This window comes from Copidosoma floridanum, unplaced genomic scaffold, assembly GCF_036245765.1.
Source record: "Copidosoma floridanum isolate Cflo_tuat_1 unplaced genomic scaffold, Cflo_Japanese_pri ptg000021l, whole genome shotgun sequence".
In the NCBI taxonomy this organism is placed as follows: Eukaryota; Metazoa; Arthropoda; class Insecta; order Hymenoptera; family Encyrtidae; genus Copidosoma; species Copidosoma floridanum.
This window is the reverse complement of record NW_028321898.1, coordinates 23,013,210-23,030,582: the sequence shown is the minus strand read 5'-3', so window position 1 is coordinate 23,030,582 and position 17,373 is coordinate 23,013,210. Positions and strand designations below refer to the sequence as shown.

General features: G+C 44.5%; 3 protein-coding genes across 3 annotated transcripts in view; 1 reads left to right on the top strand and 2 right to left on the bottom strand.

Annotated features, from left to right (window-relative positions):
- The window catches only part of LOC106638851 (uncharacterized), a 153,079-nt gene that overhangs the window by 50,122 nt on the left and 85,584 nt on the right, over nt 1-17,373 (bottom strand). The window lies entirely within an intron of this gene.
- LOC106638899 (histone H3) lies at nt 14,341-14,817 on the bottom strand. Its single transcript, XM_014352278.2, has one exon. It carries the CDS (start codon nt 14,795-14,797, stop codon nt 14,387-14,389), a length of 411 nt encoding a protein of 136 aa, XP_014207764.1. The 5' UTR covers nt 14,798-14,817; the 3' UTR covers nt 14,341-14,386.
- Nucleotides 15,017-15,388, top strand: LOC106638898 (histone H4). Its single transcript, XM_014352277.2, has one exon. The coding sequence runs from the start codon at nt 15,056-15,058 to the stop codon at nt 15,365-15,367; it is 312 nt and encodes a 103-aa protein (XP_014207763.1). The 5' UTR covers nt 15,017-15,055; the 3' UTR covers nt 15,368-15,388.

Here is a 17,373-nt window from a genome sequence, read left to right as displayed (position 1 = left end):
TCATTAACAAAAGTAAAAAACTTGTAACTTTGTAACTTTTTTCTGTTGCGAAAAAAGTTACAAACTATTACTACAACTATACATAAAAGTATGACAGCTGGTTTTTATTAAATAATAAATTAAAATCCAACCAAGTTTCGACAGAAATGCTTAAACTTCATGCGTTCGCTGACTTAAACTCCAGTTCTGAAAGTTGAAAGCTCAAGGTATATATGGAAGAGGGAAGAAAAAGATGGCTAAAAGCGAAGGGATTGAGCGAGAGTAGCCATAGAAATGCGAATAAACAGGAAAATTCTGGAAAAGGGTACTTTCGCAGGCATCCACTTAGCGGCCTGGACGCGCGCCCCGAGGGTTTAATAAAAGGTGGATTTCGATAACATACCTAATATTGAAATCACTTGATGGGATTCTCTGGATTCGGATTTCGTGGGGAGTTGCGGGGAAGTGAAGAATATCGCGAAACTTTTCCCGTTGCGTGACAGTGAATCCTCTGTTGTGTGGAAAATTGGCAATAAGCCGGAACTCTTAGGGCTTTGGGAATTTCACCGCCACCTACCAAAATATTTCATACTTTTATTGATCAGGAATAAATAAGCATAGCTGTTTTTTAGGTTTACAAATACTTGAAAATAAAATTTTTTCACCTACAAAAACAGTGCAACTTTTTCAAAAAAATTAATAATTAAAAAATCTTTAATTCACATGTTAAATTTTTCTAAATCAAAATCGAATAAGAAGAAATCGTTTTCAACAGAAACGAGTGAATCCACAACCATCCGCGTGGTTCAGATTATTCACTTGGGTTTGAAAAAAAAAGATCCACAGCTATCTATTCTTTTCACCGCAATCAATGGGCATACGAAAAAAACCCTTCTATTTCACATAAAACATTCACGAAAAAGTTTCATTATTTATTACTCACTGGCGCGGTAATGAAAAGCACTGCGTGTAACTTTTTTCCAAAGGCCCAGGAGGTACAGGAGTTGCGCTATAATTGACGCTTCGAAAACGCAGTGGAGGTGACGGGGGTGCAAAAACGTCTGGCGTAGCCTTTGAAAAAAGTTAAACAGTGACACTGTAGTGGTGGACACCACTATAGGGACCAAAAAAAAAAAAACAACAAAAAAAACAACAAAAAGCCAGACGCAAAGCACGGCTCCGTTGAAAGCACGGTGCATAAAAGTCAAATCAAATATTTAACGAGAGCCAGCCGCTTTTTCCTCTCGTTCACCGGGTTCGAGCGAAGCTCTCTCTGTGTGTGTGTGTGTGTGCGCGCCTGGACGCTCTAGGCTGACCTGGCTGACAGTATGTCGTCGCATTACTGAGATATATATGTAGGTGTCTTCTTAGTGGTATGGACGTATGGTTCCACTGTACCTATGAATAGAGATTCGCTACTTACGATAGATAGTTTCTATGAATGTGTTACCGGTGGATGTTCGTCTCTACACTCTCTACCTATAGAGACAAAGCAAAAATACCGTTAATCCTTATAGATTTAAATCTTATTTGGATGAGTTTAAAAGTACGTTGATATTGGATTCACGCCAGTCTTGCTAGAGCGCTCGTACCGAACGCACGCTTTCTGCGCACGCCCGTTACGCATCGCTCTTACTCAGACTTGAGTTCTTGAGTTCTCTAAAATGGCCCTTTTCAGGGCTACCTATATATCTCTTTCCGTAAACGCGACTTAGTCGCGCCGCGCGACTGTGTTTCCGCTAAATTCTACACCCGCGTACACGCCGCCCTCAGGGGTGGCCCGTATGGCTTGCCCTTCTCAAGGGTATAGTCAAACAAATTCTGCGGTGGCTAGTCCACAACCCAAGGTCAATATGACCAACTCTTTTGATGCGCTGTTATCCGAAACAGACACATCTTCCGAATTGCCCGCGCTCCATAGTGCAAGTGTCAGTGCTAGTGCGAGTGTCAACAGTGCCCTCCATTTCCCTCCGATGTCCAGCATGACTGACAGCCGGCCAGCAGATCTGCAATCCCTCGAGCCAAATGGACGAGACCCTTGCGACAACCGACAAATCAATCAACGGGAACACAGCCCGCTCTCCCTTGGCGATACACTGGCCAAAATCACAGCCGAACTCGCCGAACTCCGGCAACGGAACGTGTACCTGGAGAAGATTACGAGTGAGTACTCTATCCAGCTGGAAAAATCCAACCGGCAAATTGCTAAACTTGTCCAATTCATCGAGGAGAAGGACAATATTATCGCGGCTATTTATACAAAGCCCCGCCCCCGCGCAGTGGAAAACACCCCGGTAAAAGTTCCGGAATTCATCTCTCCGTCACCCGCAAACCGCGACCCTTTAAACCTGCTAAATCCCTCCACTTCAGGAACGAAGCAGCCCCCTCCCATGCCCAGCCCTAGGCCAGTGGAAAATGCCTCCACAAATTCGACCGTTAAGAAACCCGCCGCAAAGAGAAGGCGTACAAAACTAGTGACCAACGTGTCACTCTCCAGTTCCGAACTCTCCGATATGGAGTTTGAAGAGTCTTGCGAATCCCAACCTCCACGAAGCACCTCCCAAGCAGGGAAAAACGCGTTCGACGGACACCTCGAGGACCCAGCGCAGCTGGAAACGCAGGAGACTGCTAATATCCCCAAAAAAAAAGGCCCCGCCTCCCATCACGATCTTGGACCAAAGACTCTGGCCCAAAATCAATATAGCCCTCATCGAGGAGAAATCGCTGTCCGCTGCGTTATTACCACATCCCAGGGTACTCGCGTGTACCCCGATGACGTCGACAGCTTCCGTCGTATCGTACACGACCGTGACGAGAAAAAGGTCGAGTTCACCACACACCAGCTCCACGAGGACCGTGAAATGGTGGTCGTCATCCGTGGAGTCAATATTGGCTACACGGAAGCAGAAATCTTGGGCATGATCCAGGACAAAGTTCCCTCCGCCCGTCGCGTCTACTGCATGACAAAGGGTGACCGAACCTGGCCTTTGGTCACCGTGTACCTTGACGCTTCGGACCCAAACTCCCGCGCCATCTACAACCTCAGGTCCCTCGGGGGCACTTCCGTCCGAGTGGAAGAGAAGCGAAAATCCAACGACATCCCCCAATGCCGTCGCTGCCAAAAATTCAATCACACGGCAGCCTACTGCCGTGCGGCCTTCGTTTGTGGTTTCTGCAGCTTAAACCACGCCACCGCAACGTGTCCAAAAAAGGACAAGGACCAAGTCACCCCTCGCTGTGCAAACTGCAATGGCGAACACCGCGCCTTCTACCGGGGTTGTCCAAAAATCCTCCAAAAAGGAGCTCATGCCCCCAAGAAAAGTACTGCCCCTCCTCCCCCTTTTGGGAGAGCCGCCCCTCGGACAACAGCCCAAGGCTCGAACATCACTCGCCCGGGGATGTCATACGCGAATGTGGCATCCTCGCAACAACATCGAACAGGAGCCACTCCCCCGACTCCCCTGCTCAACACACCCCCGACCACCGAGACAATCCTCCACTCAATAATGACCCTACTGACTCGCCTCGACCAAAGAGTGTCCGGTCTCGAGGGCAACAGAACAGCAGCACGCTAGACAGAGACTTTACGCTACTCAACTGGAACGCGAACAGCATCACACACAAAACGACTGAACTCACACACATACTCCAGACAAAAGACATCGACATTGCATGCATCACTGAAACACACTTAGACAACACAAAAACACTCTACATACCAAACTATACCGTACACAGACGTGACAGACGCGAAAAATCCCATGGCGGAGTGGCTATCCTTGTACGCAAGGGCATCCGCCATCGAGTCATAAGTACGGACGCTGCCAACTGCGAAGCAGTCGGCGTTGAAGTACACACCACCTCATCTGCCTCCATCAGGATCATCTCCCTCTATTCTCCCCCAACGGATGATCCAAACCTCCAATGCATAATCCCGCTGTTTGACTCCAACATTCCTACGATAGTTGCTGGTGATTTAAACGCCAAGCACAAATCGTGGGGATGCAAACACGAAAACCCTAAGGGTCGTTCCCTCCTCAAACACTTGCGCAAACTTAACATCAACGTTGAGGTTCCGAGTGAACCGACTCACTACCCAAGCTCACCAGACCAAGACCCAGACATCTTAGACATATTCCTGACGAAAAACTTGACCATCCCTACGGAACCACGAACATCCCCAGACCTCCCTTGCAACCATAACCCAGTCTACCTAGAGATCCCAAGATCCCTTTTCACCATACCCGTCACCACCAGCCGCATAGACTGGGTTCACCTTGCGTATAACCTCGAATCCTCCCCATTTAAATGTCGTCCCATCAGGTCCCAAACGGAACTCGACATAGCAGTAGACGAACTCACTGACGAACTCAACAAATGCACACACGAAGCCACCACAACAACCACAGCTCCCCAACACACACTTAAACTCCCTCGCGAACTCCTGCGTCTCATCAAGGAGAAGAAAAGAGTCCAGAAACTCTGGCAAAAAAGGAAAACCCCCGAACTTAAAGTTCATCTTAACTCCCTTGAAAGGGAAGTCAAATCCAAAGTCTTCGAATTCCGAAACAAGGAATTTAACAAATTCATAGCCGAGGCAGAGTCCCACCCAAGAAATGCTTGGAAGGTCGTCAAGAAACTCCGTAACAAACGGCCTTCCCTACCCCCCCTCCAACAAGGGAACAAACTCTACTCGCTAGATTCGGACAAAGCAGAGATCTTTGCAGAGTCGCTGCAAAATCAATGCTCCCCCAACTTTAGCGCCGAAGAACTAGCGCAGGAACACGCGAGGATCACCCACACGGTGCAGCAACAGGTCCTTGACAATCCAGATTTCGAACACTAAACACCCTTCGAAATCAGAGGCATCATCCGATCCCTAAAAACTCAAAAAGCCCCTAGCAGTGACGGTATCTCCAATAGCGTCCTGAAAATCCTCCCTCAAAAATTCATCACGGCGATTTGCAACATCACCAACGCCGTGATGCGCCTTCGTTATTTCCCAATTGCGTGGAAGGTGGCTACAGTCATCTGCCTCCCGAAGCCGGGAAAACCCCTCAGCAACCCCGCGAGCCACAGACCCATTAGCCTACTCTCATCGCCCAGTAAAATCACTGAAAGCGTCATTCTCACCCGCCTAAACAAGCACGCCACGGAAAATAACATCCTTCCAGACGTGCAGTACGGTTTTAGAGCCAGACATTCGGCAGTTCACCAGCTTCTGAGAGTCACCGAAGACCTCTCCGATAGCCTCATCCACAAAAACTTCTCCGCGATAGCTTTTCTAGATGTACAGCAGGCCTTCGACAGAGTTTGGCACGAGGGCCTCCTGTACAAGCTTATACAGCTAGGTTTTCCACACTACCTTATAGGCACTGTCAAATCTTACCTCTCGGACAGATTTATCCGCGTTAAAGTAGGCGACTCCCTCTCCGACCCCCGCCCAATTACCTCCGGAGTCCCCCAAGGCTCCAAACTATTACCCACCCTTTTCAACATATTTTGCCACGACCTGCCCCAGCGCGAAAACATCAACACGTACGTCTACGCAGACGACGTCGCGGTCAGCTGTACGTCAAAACAACACTCTCGGTGCACCACCCCTCTAAACGAGCACATCATCACTCTACTCAACTGGCATAGTCTTTGGAAACTGGTCGTAAATGAGGCAAAGACTATAGCCATGCTCGTCTCCTGGAAAAATCCCAGGAAGAAATTGCAGAAAATAAGGGTCAACGGAGTAGATATCGACTGGAGCTACTCCGCCAAGTACCTTGGCGTAACGCTAGACCGTCGACTCACGTACGTTCGGCACATCAACAGCACCCGTTGAAAGGCATATGGAGCCTTCGTGCAACTAAAGCCCTTCTTCAACAACAAAGCCGTCTCCCAGAAGACCAAGCTGCGCACCTTCAACGCCATCATCAAAAGCATTAGCACCTACGCGATACCAACGTGGGGCGCTGCAAAGGGAAACCGACTACAGGGCATCCAGGGCCCTTTCATGAAGATACTGAGGTCGGTCCTGGGTATTCCGTGGTACATCAGGAATACCCAGATTATCAAGGAGTTTAACATCGTCTCTCCAATACAAGCAGCCCCCGTCCTTGCGTCTAAAATTCGCGCCTCCATTACGGACCACCCAAACCCCACCATCGCCGCACTCGCGAACCTCCAACCCGGTCGCTTCGACCTTATAAGACGTCCCTGCGCTCTAGCACAGAACCCCGAAGACCCTCAATACACTCTAGGTCTTCAATCCCCCCTGCTTCCATCGGATGCATCATCTCCATCTCCATGATCTCGACGAAACGAACGCGACTTCAATTCGTGCGCTCCCTTCAGGAGCACCCTTCTATCCGCCGTATCCTCTACGGCCTCAACCCTATACAACACTCACACTAATCACAAGTACGCTTCTAATTACACAATACCCAGCGGACTCACACATCTACACACACACATACAATAACACAAAATTTAAACTTCTCTAACTCTACTTATTCCGGCGCAAGCCAAGATTCGAGCTTCGCCCAGATGCGTTTTTTTTTTTTTTTTTTTTTTTTTTTTTTGTTTGATGGAGCGGGGAGGGGAAAATCTTCATAGACACCCCAGCTAATCCGGTGGTAGTGTCGGATTCACCCGGTGTGCCTACCGACTAAAAACTAACCTCCCCGCATGGGACAGGTCCGTGAGGACCACTCCCCTAGAAGACAAAAGGGCATAAGAGGAGAAAGAAAAAGGAAAATAACGGAGAATTTCGAAGGCCGACTCGCTCTCGAAGAGATGAGAGGAGGGGGCACTTACGCATCTGGGCGAAGCTCGAGTCTTGGCTTGCGCCGGAATAGAGTTAGAGAAGCTTGAATTTTGTGTTATTGTATGTGTGTGTGTGTGTAAATGTGTGAGTCCGCTGGGTATTGTGTATTTGGAAGCGTACTTGTGATTAGTGTAAGTGTTGTATATGGTTGAGGCCGTAGAGGATACGGTGGATAGAAGGGTGCTCCTGAAGGGAGCGCACGAATTGAAGTCGCGTTCGTTTCGTCGAGATCATGGAGATGGAGATGATGCATCCGATGGAAGCAGGGGGGATTGAAGACCTAGAGTGTATTGATGGTTTTCGGGGTTCTGTGCTAGAGCGCAGGGACGTCTTATAAGGTCGAAGCGACCGGGTTGGAGGTTCGCGAGTGCGGCGATGGTGGGGTTTGGGTGGTCCGTAATGGAGGCGCGGATTTTAGACGCAAGGACGGGGGCTGCTTGTATTGGAGGGACGATGTTAAACTCCTTGATAATCTGAGTATTCCTGATGTACCACGGAATACCCAGGACCGACCTCAGTATCTTCATGAAAGGGCCCTGGATGCCCTGTAGTCGGTTTCCCTTTGCAGCGCCCCACGTTGGTATCGCGTAGGTGCTAATGCTTTTGATGATGGCGTTGAAGGTGCGCAGCTTGGTCTTCTGGGAGACGGCTTTGTTGTTGAAGAAGGGCTTTAGTTGCACGAAGGCTCCATATGCCTTTCAACGGGTGCTGTTGATGTGCCGAACGTACGTGAGTCGACGGTCTAGCGTTACGCCAAGGTACTTGGCGGAGTAGCTCCAGTCGATATCTACTCCGTTGACCCTTATTTTCTGCAATTTCTTCCTGGGATTTTTCCAGGAGACGAGCATGGCTATAGTCTTTGCCTCAATTACGACCAGTTTCCAAAGACTATACCAGTTGAGTAGAGTGATGATGTGCTCGTTTAGAGGGGTGGTGCACCGAGAGTGTTGTTTTGACGTACAGCTGACCGCGACGTCGTCTGCGTAGACGTACGTGTTGATGTTTTCGCGCTGGGGCAGGTCGTGGCAAAATATGTTGAAAAGGGTGGGTAATAGTTTGGAGCCTTGGGGGACTCCGGAGGTAGTTTGGCGGGGGTCGGAGAGGGAGTCGCCTACTTTAATGCGGATAAATCTGTCCGAGAGGTAAGATTTGACAGTGCCTATAAGGTAGTGTGGAAAACCCAGCTGTATAAGCTTGTACAGGAGGCCCTCGTGCCAAACTCTGTCGAAGGCCTGCTGTACATCTAGGAAAGCTATCGCGGTGAAGTTTTTGTGGATGAGGCTATCGGAGAGGTCTTCGGTGACTCTCAGAAGCTGGTGAACTGCCGAATGTCTGGCTCTAAAACCGTACTGCACGTCTGGAAGGATGTTATTTTCCGTGGCGTGCTTGTTTAGGCGGGTGAGAATGACGCTTTCAGTGATTTTACTGGGCGATGAGAGCAGGCTAATGGGTCTGTGGCTCGCGGGGTTGCTGAGGGGTTTTCCCGGCTTCGGGAGACAGATGACTGTAGCCACCTTCCACGCATTTGGGAAATAACGAAGGCGCATCACGGCGTTGGTGATGTTGCAAATCGCCGTGATGAATTTTTGAGGGAGGATTTTCAGGACGCTATTGGAGATACCGTCACTGCCAGGGGCTTTTCGAGTTCTTAGGGATCGGATGATGCCTCTGATTTCGAAGGGTGTGCAGTGTTCGAAATCTGGATTGTCAAGGACCTGTTGCTGCACCGTGTGAGTGATCCTCGCGTGTTCCTGCGCTAGTTCTTCGGCGCTAAGGTTGGGGGAGCATTGATTTTGCAGCGAGTCTGCAAAGATCTCTGCTTTGTCTGAGTCTAGCGAGTAGAGTTTGTTCCCTTGTTGAAGGGGGGGGAGGGAAGGCCGTTTGTTACGGAGTTTTTTAACGACCTTCCAAGCATTTCTTGGGTGGGACTCTGCCTCGGCTATGAATTTGTTAAATTCCTTGTTTCGGAATTCGAAGACTTGGGATTTGACTTCCCTTTCAAGGGAGTTAAGGTGAACTTTAAGTTCGGGGGTTCTCCTTTTTTGCCAGAGTTTCTGGACTCTTTTCTTCTCCTTGATGAGGCGCAGGAGGTCGCGGGGGAAATTGAGTGTATGTTGGGGAGCTGTGGTTGTTGTGGTGGCTTTGTGTGTGCAACTGTTGAGTTCGTCAGTGAGTTCGTCTACTGCTATGTCGAGTTCCGTTTGTGACCTAATGGGGCAACATTTGAATGGAGAGGATTCGAGGTTATACGCAAGGTGGACCCAGTCTATGCGGCTGGTGGTGACGGGTATGGTGAGAAGGGATCTAGGGATATCTAGGTAGACTGGGTTATGGTTACAGGGGAGGTCAGGAGAAGTTCTTGGTTCCGTGGGGATGGTCAAGTTTTTCGTTAGGAATATGTCTAGAATGTCGGGGTCCTGGTCTGGGGAGCTTGGATAGTGAGTTGGTTCGCTCGGAACCTCAATATTGATGTTGAGGTTACGCAAGTGTTTGAGAAGGGAGCGTCCTTTGGGATTCTCGTGTTTGCACCCCCACGATTTGTGCTTGGCGTTCAAGTCACCAGCCACGATCGTAGGGATGTTGGAGTCAAACAGAGAGTTTATGCATTGGAGGGTAGGATCAACCGTGGGAGGGGAATAGAGGCAGATAATTCTAATGGAAGAGGATGTAGTGGTATATACTTCGATTCCAATTGCTTCGCAGTTGGCAGCGTCCGTACTGATGACTCGATGGCGGATGCCCTTGCGTACAAGGATAACCACTCCGCCATGTGATTGGTCGCGTCTATCTCTTCTGTGGGCCGTGTAGTTGTGTATGTACAGTGACTTTGTGTTGTCTAGGTGTGTCTCGGTTATGCATGCAACGTCTATGTTTCTGGTCTGAAGTACGTGTACAAGTTCAGTCGTTTTGTGCGTAATGCTGTTCGCGTTCCAGTTAAGTAGTGTGAAGTCTTTATCTATCGTGCTACTGTTCTGTTTCCCTCTAGTCCGGACACCCTTTGGTCGAGGCGAGTCAGTAGAGTCATTATTGAGTGGAGGATTGTCTCGGTGGTCGGGGGTGTGTTGAGCAGGGGAGTCGGGGGAGGGGCTCCTGTTCGATGTTGTTGAGAGGATGCCACCTTCGCGTATGACATCCCCGGGTGAGTGATGTTCGAGCCTTGGGCTGTTGTCCGAGGGGGAGCTCTCCCAAAAGGGGGAGGAGGGGCAGTACTTTTCTTGGGGGCATGAGCTCCTTTTTGGGGGATTTTTGGACAACCCCGGTAAAAGGCGCGGTGTTCGCCATTGCAGTTTGCACAGCGAGGGGTGACTTGGTCCTTGTCCTTTTTTGGACACCTTGCGGTGGCGTGGTTTAAGCTGCAGAAACCACAAACGAAGGCCGCACGGCAGTAGGCCGCCGTGTGATTGAATTTTTGGCAGCGACGGCACTGGGGGATGTCGTTTGACTTTCGCTTCTCTTCCACTCGGACGGAAGTGCCCCCGAGGGACCTGAGGTTGTAGATGGCGCGGGAGTTTGGGTGCGAAGCGTCAAGGTACACGGTGACCAAAGGCCAGGTTCGGTCACCCTTTGTCATGCGGTAGACGCGACGGGCGGATGGTACTTTTTCCTGGATCATCTCCAGGATTTCTGCATCCGTGTAGCCGATGTTGACTCCACGGATGACGACTATCATTTCACGGTCCTCGTGAAGCTGATGGGTGGTGAATTCGACCTTTTTCTCTTCAAGGTCGTGGACGATACGACGGAAGCTGTCGACGTCATCAGGGTACACGCGAGTACCCTGAGATGTGGTTGTAACACGGCGGACAGGGATTTTCTCCTCGATGAGGGCTTTATTGATTTTGGGCCAGAGTCTTTGGTCCAAGATCGTGATGGGAGGTGGGGCCTTTTTTTTGGGGATATTAGCAGTCTCTTGCGTTTCTGCATGCGCTGGGTCCTCGAGGTGACCGTCAAACGCGTTTTTCCCTGCTTGGGAGGAGCTTTGTGGGGGTTGGGGGTCGCGAGACTCTTCAAACTCCATATCGGAGAGTTTGGAGCTAGATAGTGACACGTTGGTCACTAGCTTTGTACGCCTTCTCTTTGCGGCGGGTTTTTTTACGGCCGAATTTGTGGAGGCATTTACCACTGGCCTAGGGCTGGGCATGGGAGGGGGCTGCTTTGTTCCTGAAGTGGAGGGATTTAGCAGGCTTAAAGGGTCGCGGTTTGCGGGTGACGGAGAGATAAAATCCGGAATTTTTACCGGGGTGTTTTCCACTGCGCGGGGGGGCTTTGTATAAATAGCCGCGATAATATTGTCCTTCTCCTCGTTGGATTGGACAAGTTTAGCAATTTGCTGGTTGGATTTTTCCAGCTGGATAGAGTACTCACTCGTAATCTTCTCCAGGTACACGTTCCGTTGCCGGAGTTCGGCGAGTTCGGCTGTGATTTTGGCCAGTGTATCGCCAAGGGAGAGCGGGCTGTGTTCCCGTTGATTGATTTGTCGGTTGTCGCAAGGGTCTCGTCCATTTGGCTCGAGGGATTGCAGATCTGCTGGCCGGCTGTCAGTCATGCTGGACATCGGGGGGAATTGGAGGACACTGTTGACACTCGCACTAGCACTGACACTTGCACTATGGAGCGCGGGCAATTCGGAAGATGTGTCTGTTTCGGATAACAGCGCCTCAAAAGAGTTGGTCATATTGACCTTGGGTTGTGGACTAGCCACCGCAGAATTTGTTTGACTATACCCTTGAGAAGGGCAAGCCATACGGGCCACCCCTGAGGGCGGCGTGCGAAAATGATTATTTTCCATAGAGGGCCCATTTTCGAGAACGGAGGAATAAAATTATTTTTATAGGATATAAGATCAAGCTTTTAGTGAAAAAGAATTTCGTCAATTCAAATAAATGTTTATACGAATACAAACAAATAAATGTATATTTAGATGAAATAAGTATTGATTTAAATCAAATAAATAATTTTTTTATAACTTATAATATTTGATCAATTCAAATAAATATTAGTTTTATTCAAAGAAATATTTGTTTCTTTGTATTAGTATAAATTGTACCACTGATTCTTTTGACATTTAAATATGTTATAAGTAATGTTAAATTTTATCTGTTCAATTTTTTTCAAAAACTTCTGAATCAAATAAAATTTTGTAATAACCCTCTTAATACACTAGAAAAAAAAAATTAAAATTAATCCAAATAAACGTTTATTTGTTATTTATATCACGTTTACATTATAAACGTTGCAAACGTTAAATCTGTTAAATATTACGTTATAAATAAATTATTTATTTGACGAAAATTAATATTTGATTTAAATGAATACTATTATTTGAAAAAATATTTTTGTTTGTATTCAAATAAATATTTTTTTGGATTGATGGAATTTTTTTTCACTGAAAAAAAATATTAATATTGTATTATTATATTGCTATCAATAATAAATTATTATCTTATTTTTTACACTAAAAAAAATTATTATAAAAATATGTAATTGTAAGTCTCTAATACTTAACAATTTTTGTTTTAGTACAGAGAAAGATAATAAATGACGAAAAATTTCATTTGTGATTAATATGTCTAATAAGTCACGTGTAATATTTTCCTCCAGCGATAGTGATAAACCTTAGTAATTTTGAAAAATTAATTTGCGTTTTCTCGTCGTTTCAGGATATTTTAAGTTGAAGAAACCGAAAAATCTTTAAATTTATTAAAAAAAGTGTTATTGATACAACAGCATTAAAAAGTATATGCGGGTATGTCTGGCAGAAATTATAATTGTTAGTTAAAAAATATTTAATTTAAATTGATAAATACACTGGTTTTTCATAAATGTAATGTCATTCGCATGAAAAAGCACACTGCACTATTCCCTACGTAAAATTCAATTCTCTTTTATTATTTCATGGCACACAAAAAATAGAAGTTAATAAAATTATGCATTGAAAATGTGCCAAAGAAATAATTATACATTCATTTTATCTTCGTTAAGTAAACATTCGGAAAATTAGTTATCAAGTAATCAGCTTTCACATTATTGAATATTATTTTAATCAATGGGTTAACTTGCCGACATAATCACTACAAAATATTTACTCCTCCATAATTCTAGTATTAGAGTAGAGTATGTTATGATTGTAATAGTAAAGCATGAATTGCAAGATTGATCTTCCATGACTCGTAATTGAAAAGCCGCATTCAGAACTGTGAAATGATCTCTGTTTATCATCAGTAATTGCCAACGAAGTCAACGCTAATGACAACAACAGTACGCTCTCCACCAAGCTTTAGCCACCTGTAATACTGTAGTTCGTCAAACAGACGTACATACTTCCGTTACCGTGATTTATGAATAATTCAATTAGGATGGACTCGTAAATCAAAGCGAGTAGATGACGGGGGTTGTCAGTATGTACGACAGATGTATTTTTAACTACAAGAAATTTTTTTTAAAGCTTTGATTTATTTAAATAGTAGTTTGAGTACAAATTTAATTACTGGCCTCCACAAGAGTCTATGTTAAATTGTGAAATTAATTCAATTTTTTTTTTTTTCTAGAAAATGTCTCTGAAAAAATTATTGAAAAAATTCATACACACATATAATCCTTCTTCCTCCATCTTGTGTTAAAAGGTTGATTGTCACGTGACTAAAGCTTTTTTATTCGTTCTGTGATTAGAAGAGATTCTCGAAGAGCAGGTGAATTTGAAAATGAGTTTAAAAAATATAGTTTAATAATTAAAATTATACAGTGTAAGATTGCTAAATAATTAATATTTTTGCATTTAAATGGATCAAATGGTTTATAAGGAAAAAGTATTTTAAATATCATTTCTTAAAATCGAAGTAATAATTAAAATAAAAAAATTAATCTGTGTCGTTACAATTATTTGAAGTTTGATACTTAGTACTCCGTTTGATTTGTTTAAATTCAATTGTCATTTTAAGAGTTAGTACTTATATTACTTTATGAAGCTAAGATCTTGAAGTATTTGTTATGGTATCTAAAATTAAAAAATTGTTGATACAATTATTAGTTTGACGGAAGGATCCGAATAATAGGTACCAAAAAAATTAATTTTTCTTACGTTCGTGCAGGAAAGTTATTTTGTTCGGTTTTATATTAAAATTAGTAAATGTAAATCAAATCAAATAACAAACTAATCAAAGCGTACGGCGCGTCCAACATAACTAATGTTCTTAAAAAGTACGTAATTTTTTTTTAACGTTATCCAACATCTTAAATAAATCGTCAGTCTTACAACATAAGGAAATCCAACTCTAGAAGCAGTCAATTGTTTTTTTGTAACCGATTCGTAGTTTTGTACCCACTATCTACCACTTACTCGAACATTTACAAAATAAAACTAAGTAATTTTATCTTATAACCACACACAAACCTCGTATTAAATATATCAATGTCATCTGACAATATTTTTATCACACTCGGGGATATTTATTAAAAGCACTGCATTTTGCTTACTTAATAGTTATGTTAACCGTGAATTCGCGCACTTCAACTGTTTTAAATGACTAAAAAGTAGAAGCCTACGTTGATTTTTGTTGGCTCTGAAAAGAGCCGGTTGTTTTTCTGAATGATTTAAGCACGTTCTCCACGTATGCGTCGAGCCAACTGAATGTCTTTGGGCATGATGGTCACTCGCTTAGCGTGGATCGCACACAGGTTGGTGTCTTCAAAAAGTCCCACAAGGTACGCCTCACTCGCTTCCTGCAGAGCCATAACGGCCGAGCTCTGGAAGCGCAAATCGGTCTTGAAGTCTTGGGCGATTTCTCGCACAAGGCGCTGGAACGGAAGCTTGCGTATAAGCAGTTCAGTGCTCTTCTGATACCTTCGGATCTCACGGAGGGCCACTGTTCCTGGCCTGTAGCGATGTGGCTTCTTGACACCACCAGTAGCGGGCGCACTCTTACGAGCCGCTTTCGTGGCCAGCTGCTTCCGTGGGGCCTTGCCTCCGGTGGATTTCCTCGCCGTTTGCTTCGTACGAGCCATAGCGTCACAACAACAATACTAACAGGCGACCAACGGTTGAATCGAGAATGGCTTGAGCTCGAGAAGTGCCCCCTTTTTATACGTTCGAAAACCGGTCGGAAAGAGAGACTGGAGTTGGGGGGCCGTTGCCGATCGAACAGTCGTAGAGAGGGAAGAGTTTCGAGGAAGCCTATAAAACGGGGGCTCAAAGTCCCCTTAGCATCAGAGTACCTTTGCAGGTCCGTTAGTTCAGTATAACTTTCTTCCAACTGTTCCAAGATGACTGGTCGTGGTAAGGGAGGAAAAGGATTGGGAAAAGGAGGAGCCAAGCGCCATCGCAAGGTCCTACGTGATAACATCCAGGGTATTACCAAGCCGGCCATCCGCCGTCTGGCTCGCCGTGGAGGAGTCAAGCGCATCTCTGGCCTAATCTACGAAGAGACCCGTGGTGTCCTCAAGGTATTCCTTGAGAACGTCATCCGTGACGCCGTCACATACACCGAACACGCCAAGAGGAAGACCGTCACTGCCATGGACGTTGTCTACGCATTGAAGAGACAGGGACGCACTCTCTACGGCTTCGGCGGTTAATTACGTTTACAAAGTCAAAAAATCGGCCTTTTTCAAGGCCACAAATCTATCAAACGTTCACGACTATCATCTTATTTAAATAAGTTACCGAACTCCCGGGTAAACAAAAAACCACTTGGTTTCTTTAAAAGAATTTATTCTGAATTAAAAAAATCATGTGTCGAAACAAGAAATCTGTCGAGGAACACGAAAAATTTCGTCTATTCAAATAAACGTTTATTTACAAACAGAAAGAGAAAATTTAAATAAATATTTAAATAAAAATTCTAAATGTTGCGTTATAAAGAAATTATTTATTTCATTTGATTAATTAACGTCTACTTCGTTCAAATAAATTTTTTTTTCTTTGTATCCAACTAAATGTTTATCTAGATAAACGGAATTTTTTGTCTTCAGTGTAAGTATAGCTTTGTCGACTTTGCTCACACCGTTTCTCTTTTACGTTCTCCCTCTCTCTTACAGAGGCATCTGTAAATAACTGTTAGTGTCGACCCAACTATATGCGGACATACTTACTTGGGCCTACAGACGTACAGTACAGACAGAGTAGCAGCGCATACACTCACACATTGTAGTACTATAGAATTAAGTTTAATATGTATGTGGGGCGCTGTACAGAAAATGGAAGGTTCCATTGCCCAGTCTATTGAAACACTATTTACCCTGTAGAAATTTGGCTATAAAAACTATTTTAAATAATAAAAAGTACTGTTTTTCTAAAACGGCAACGTAAATTAGATTATAACTTTTACTGTAAATCGAAAAAAGTGGATGAATTGGGGTTACTGACTCGTGTTTCACTCCAAAGTTTTCACTTTTGACGACCCTTGGAAGAAAAAAAAGACGTATTATTTTTTCTTCGCCAGAAAATTTAAAAGTCGTCAATGTTTACCATTATTTTTACAAATTTTAGAAAGTCAAAGAAAATTTTTTTCCAGACCTTCACGACTCGTCGGTTCTCTTTAGCCTATCGCTATTGACTCATCGCTAATCTTATTTTCCTACGCCGCACATACTTAGAAAGTGGTTGCATGTAACTATACTTGTGTGATTGTGAAATCTGAAAAAGCGAGCAGCAACGTTAATTATAGTGGATATCCGATAACGTGCCTTTACATTGCTGAGCGGACGGTTACAACGGTAGATAGTAACTAGAATGATTTTTTTTTAACACGCTTTTTTTAGTAATTATTTATAAATTATGTAAACAAATGCTTTTTTTTGAGAAATAAGTTTTGATTACATGTATATGGTTTATTTTACGAGAACCAGCAAATTTCAAAAATTAAAATAATCAGACTCAATAAAGGTTTAATTTTTATAGCTCTGCTGGAAATGTTCTAAAAAATAGGAATTGACTCTCCTAATACAATCGTCGTACACTCATTTTCCTGGATAACATTATGATGGTAGTTTTAGTTAACAGTGACAACTGTTACAACTGATTTTTTCTGAAATAAACAATGAATTATCAAATCTTTAAACTTACCAACTAGAAGTTATCTCCTTGAACCTTTAAGTACCCATCTCCTAGAAGTTTAGTAAAAGAAAATGATTTGGAAAGACGAGAAAAAAAATCGGTAACTATAAGATCGGTAACTAGCTCGCTCTCCAAGGGATGAAAGGGCGATTCGCTCTAAAAGGTCAATTGAGAAAAATGTCAATATGAGAAGGGTTAATTTTTATGTTTACGCATAAGGGTTGTTCAGTGAGGCACGGGGTCTAATTTTTTTTTTGTTTGATGGAGCGGGGAGGGGAAAATCTTCATAGACACCCCAGCTAATCCGGTGGTAGTGTCGGATTCACCCGGTGTGCCTACCGACTAAAAACTAACCTCCCCGCATGGGACAGGTCCGTGAGGACCACTCCCCTAGAAGACAAAAGGGCATAAGAGGAGAAAGAAAAAGGAAAATAACGGAGAATTTCGGAGGCCGACTCGCTCTCGAAGAGATGAGAGGAGGGGGCACTTACGCATCTGGGCGAAGCTCGAGTCTTGGCTTGCGCCG

Coding starts and splice junctions, on each gene's coding strand:
- LOC106638899 (XM_014352278.2), bottom strand. CDS start 14,797: ATGGCTCGTACGAAGCAAACGGCGAGGAAATCCACCGGAGGCAAGGCC.
- LOC106638898 (XM_014352277.2), top strand. CDS start 15,056: ATGACTGGTCGTGGTAAGGGAGGAAAAGGATTGGGAAAAGGAGGAGCC.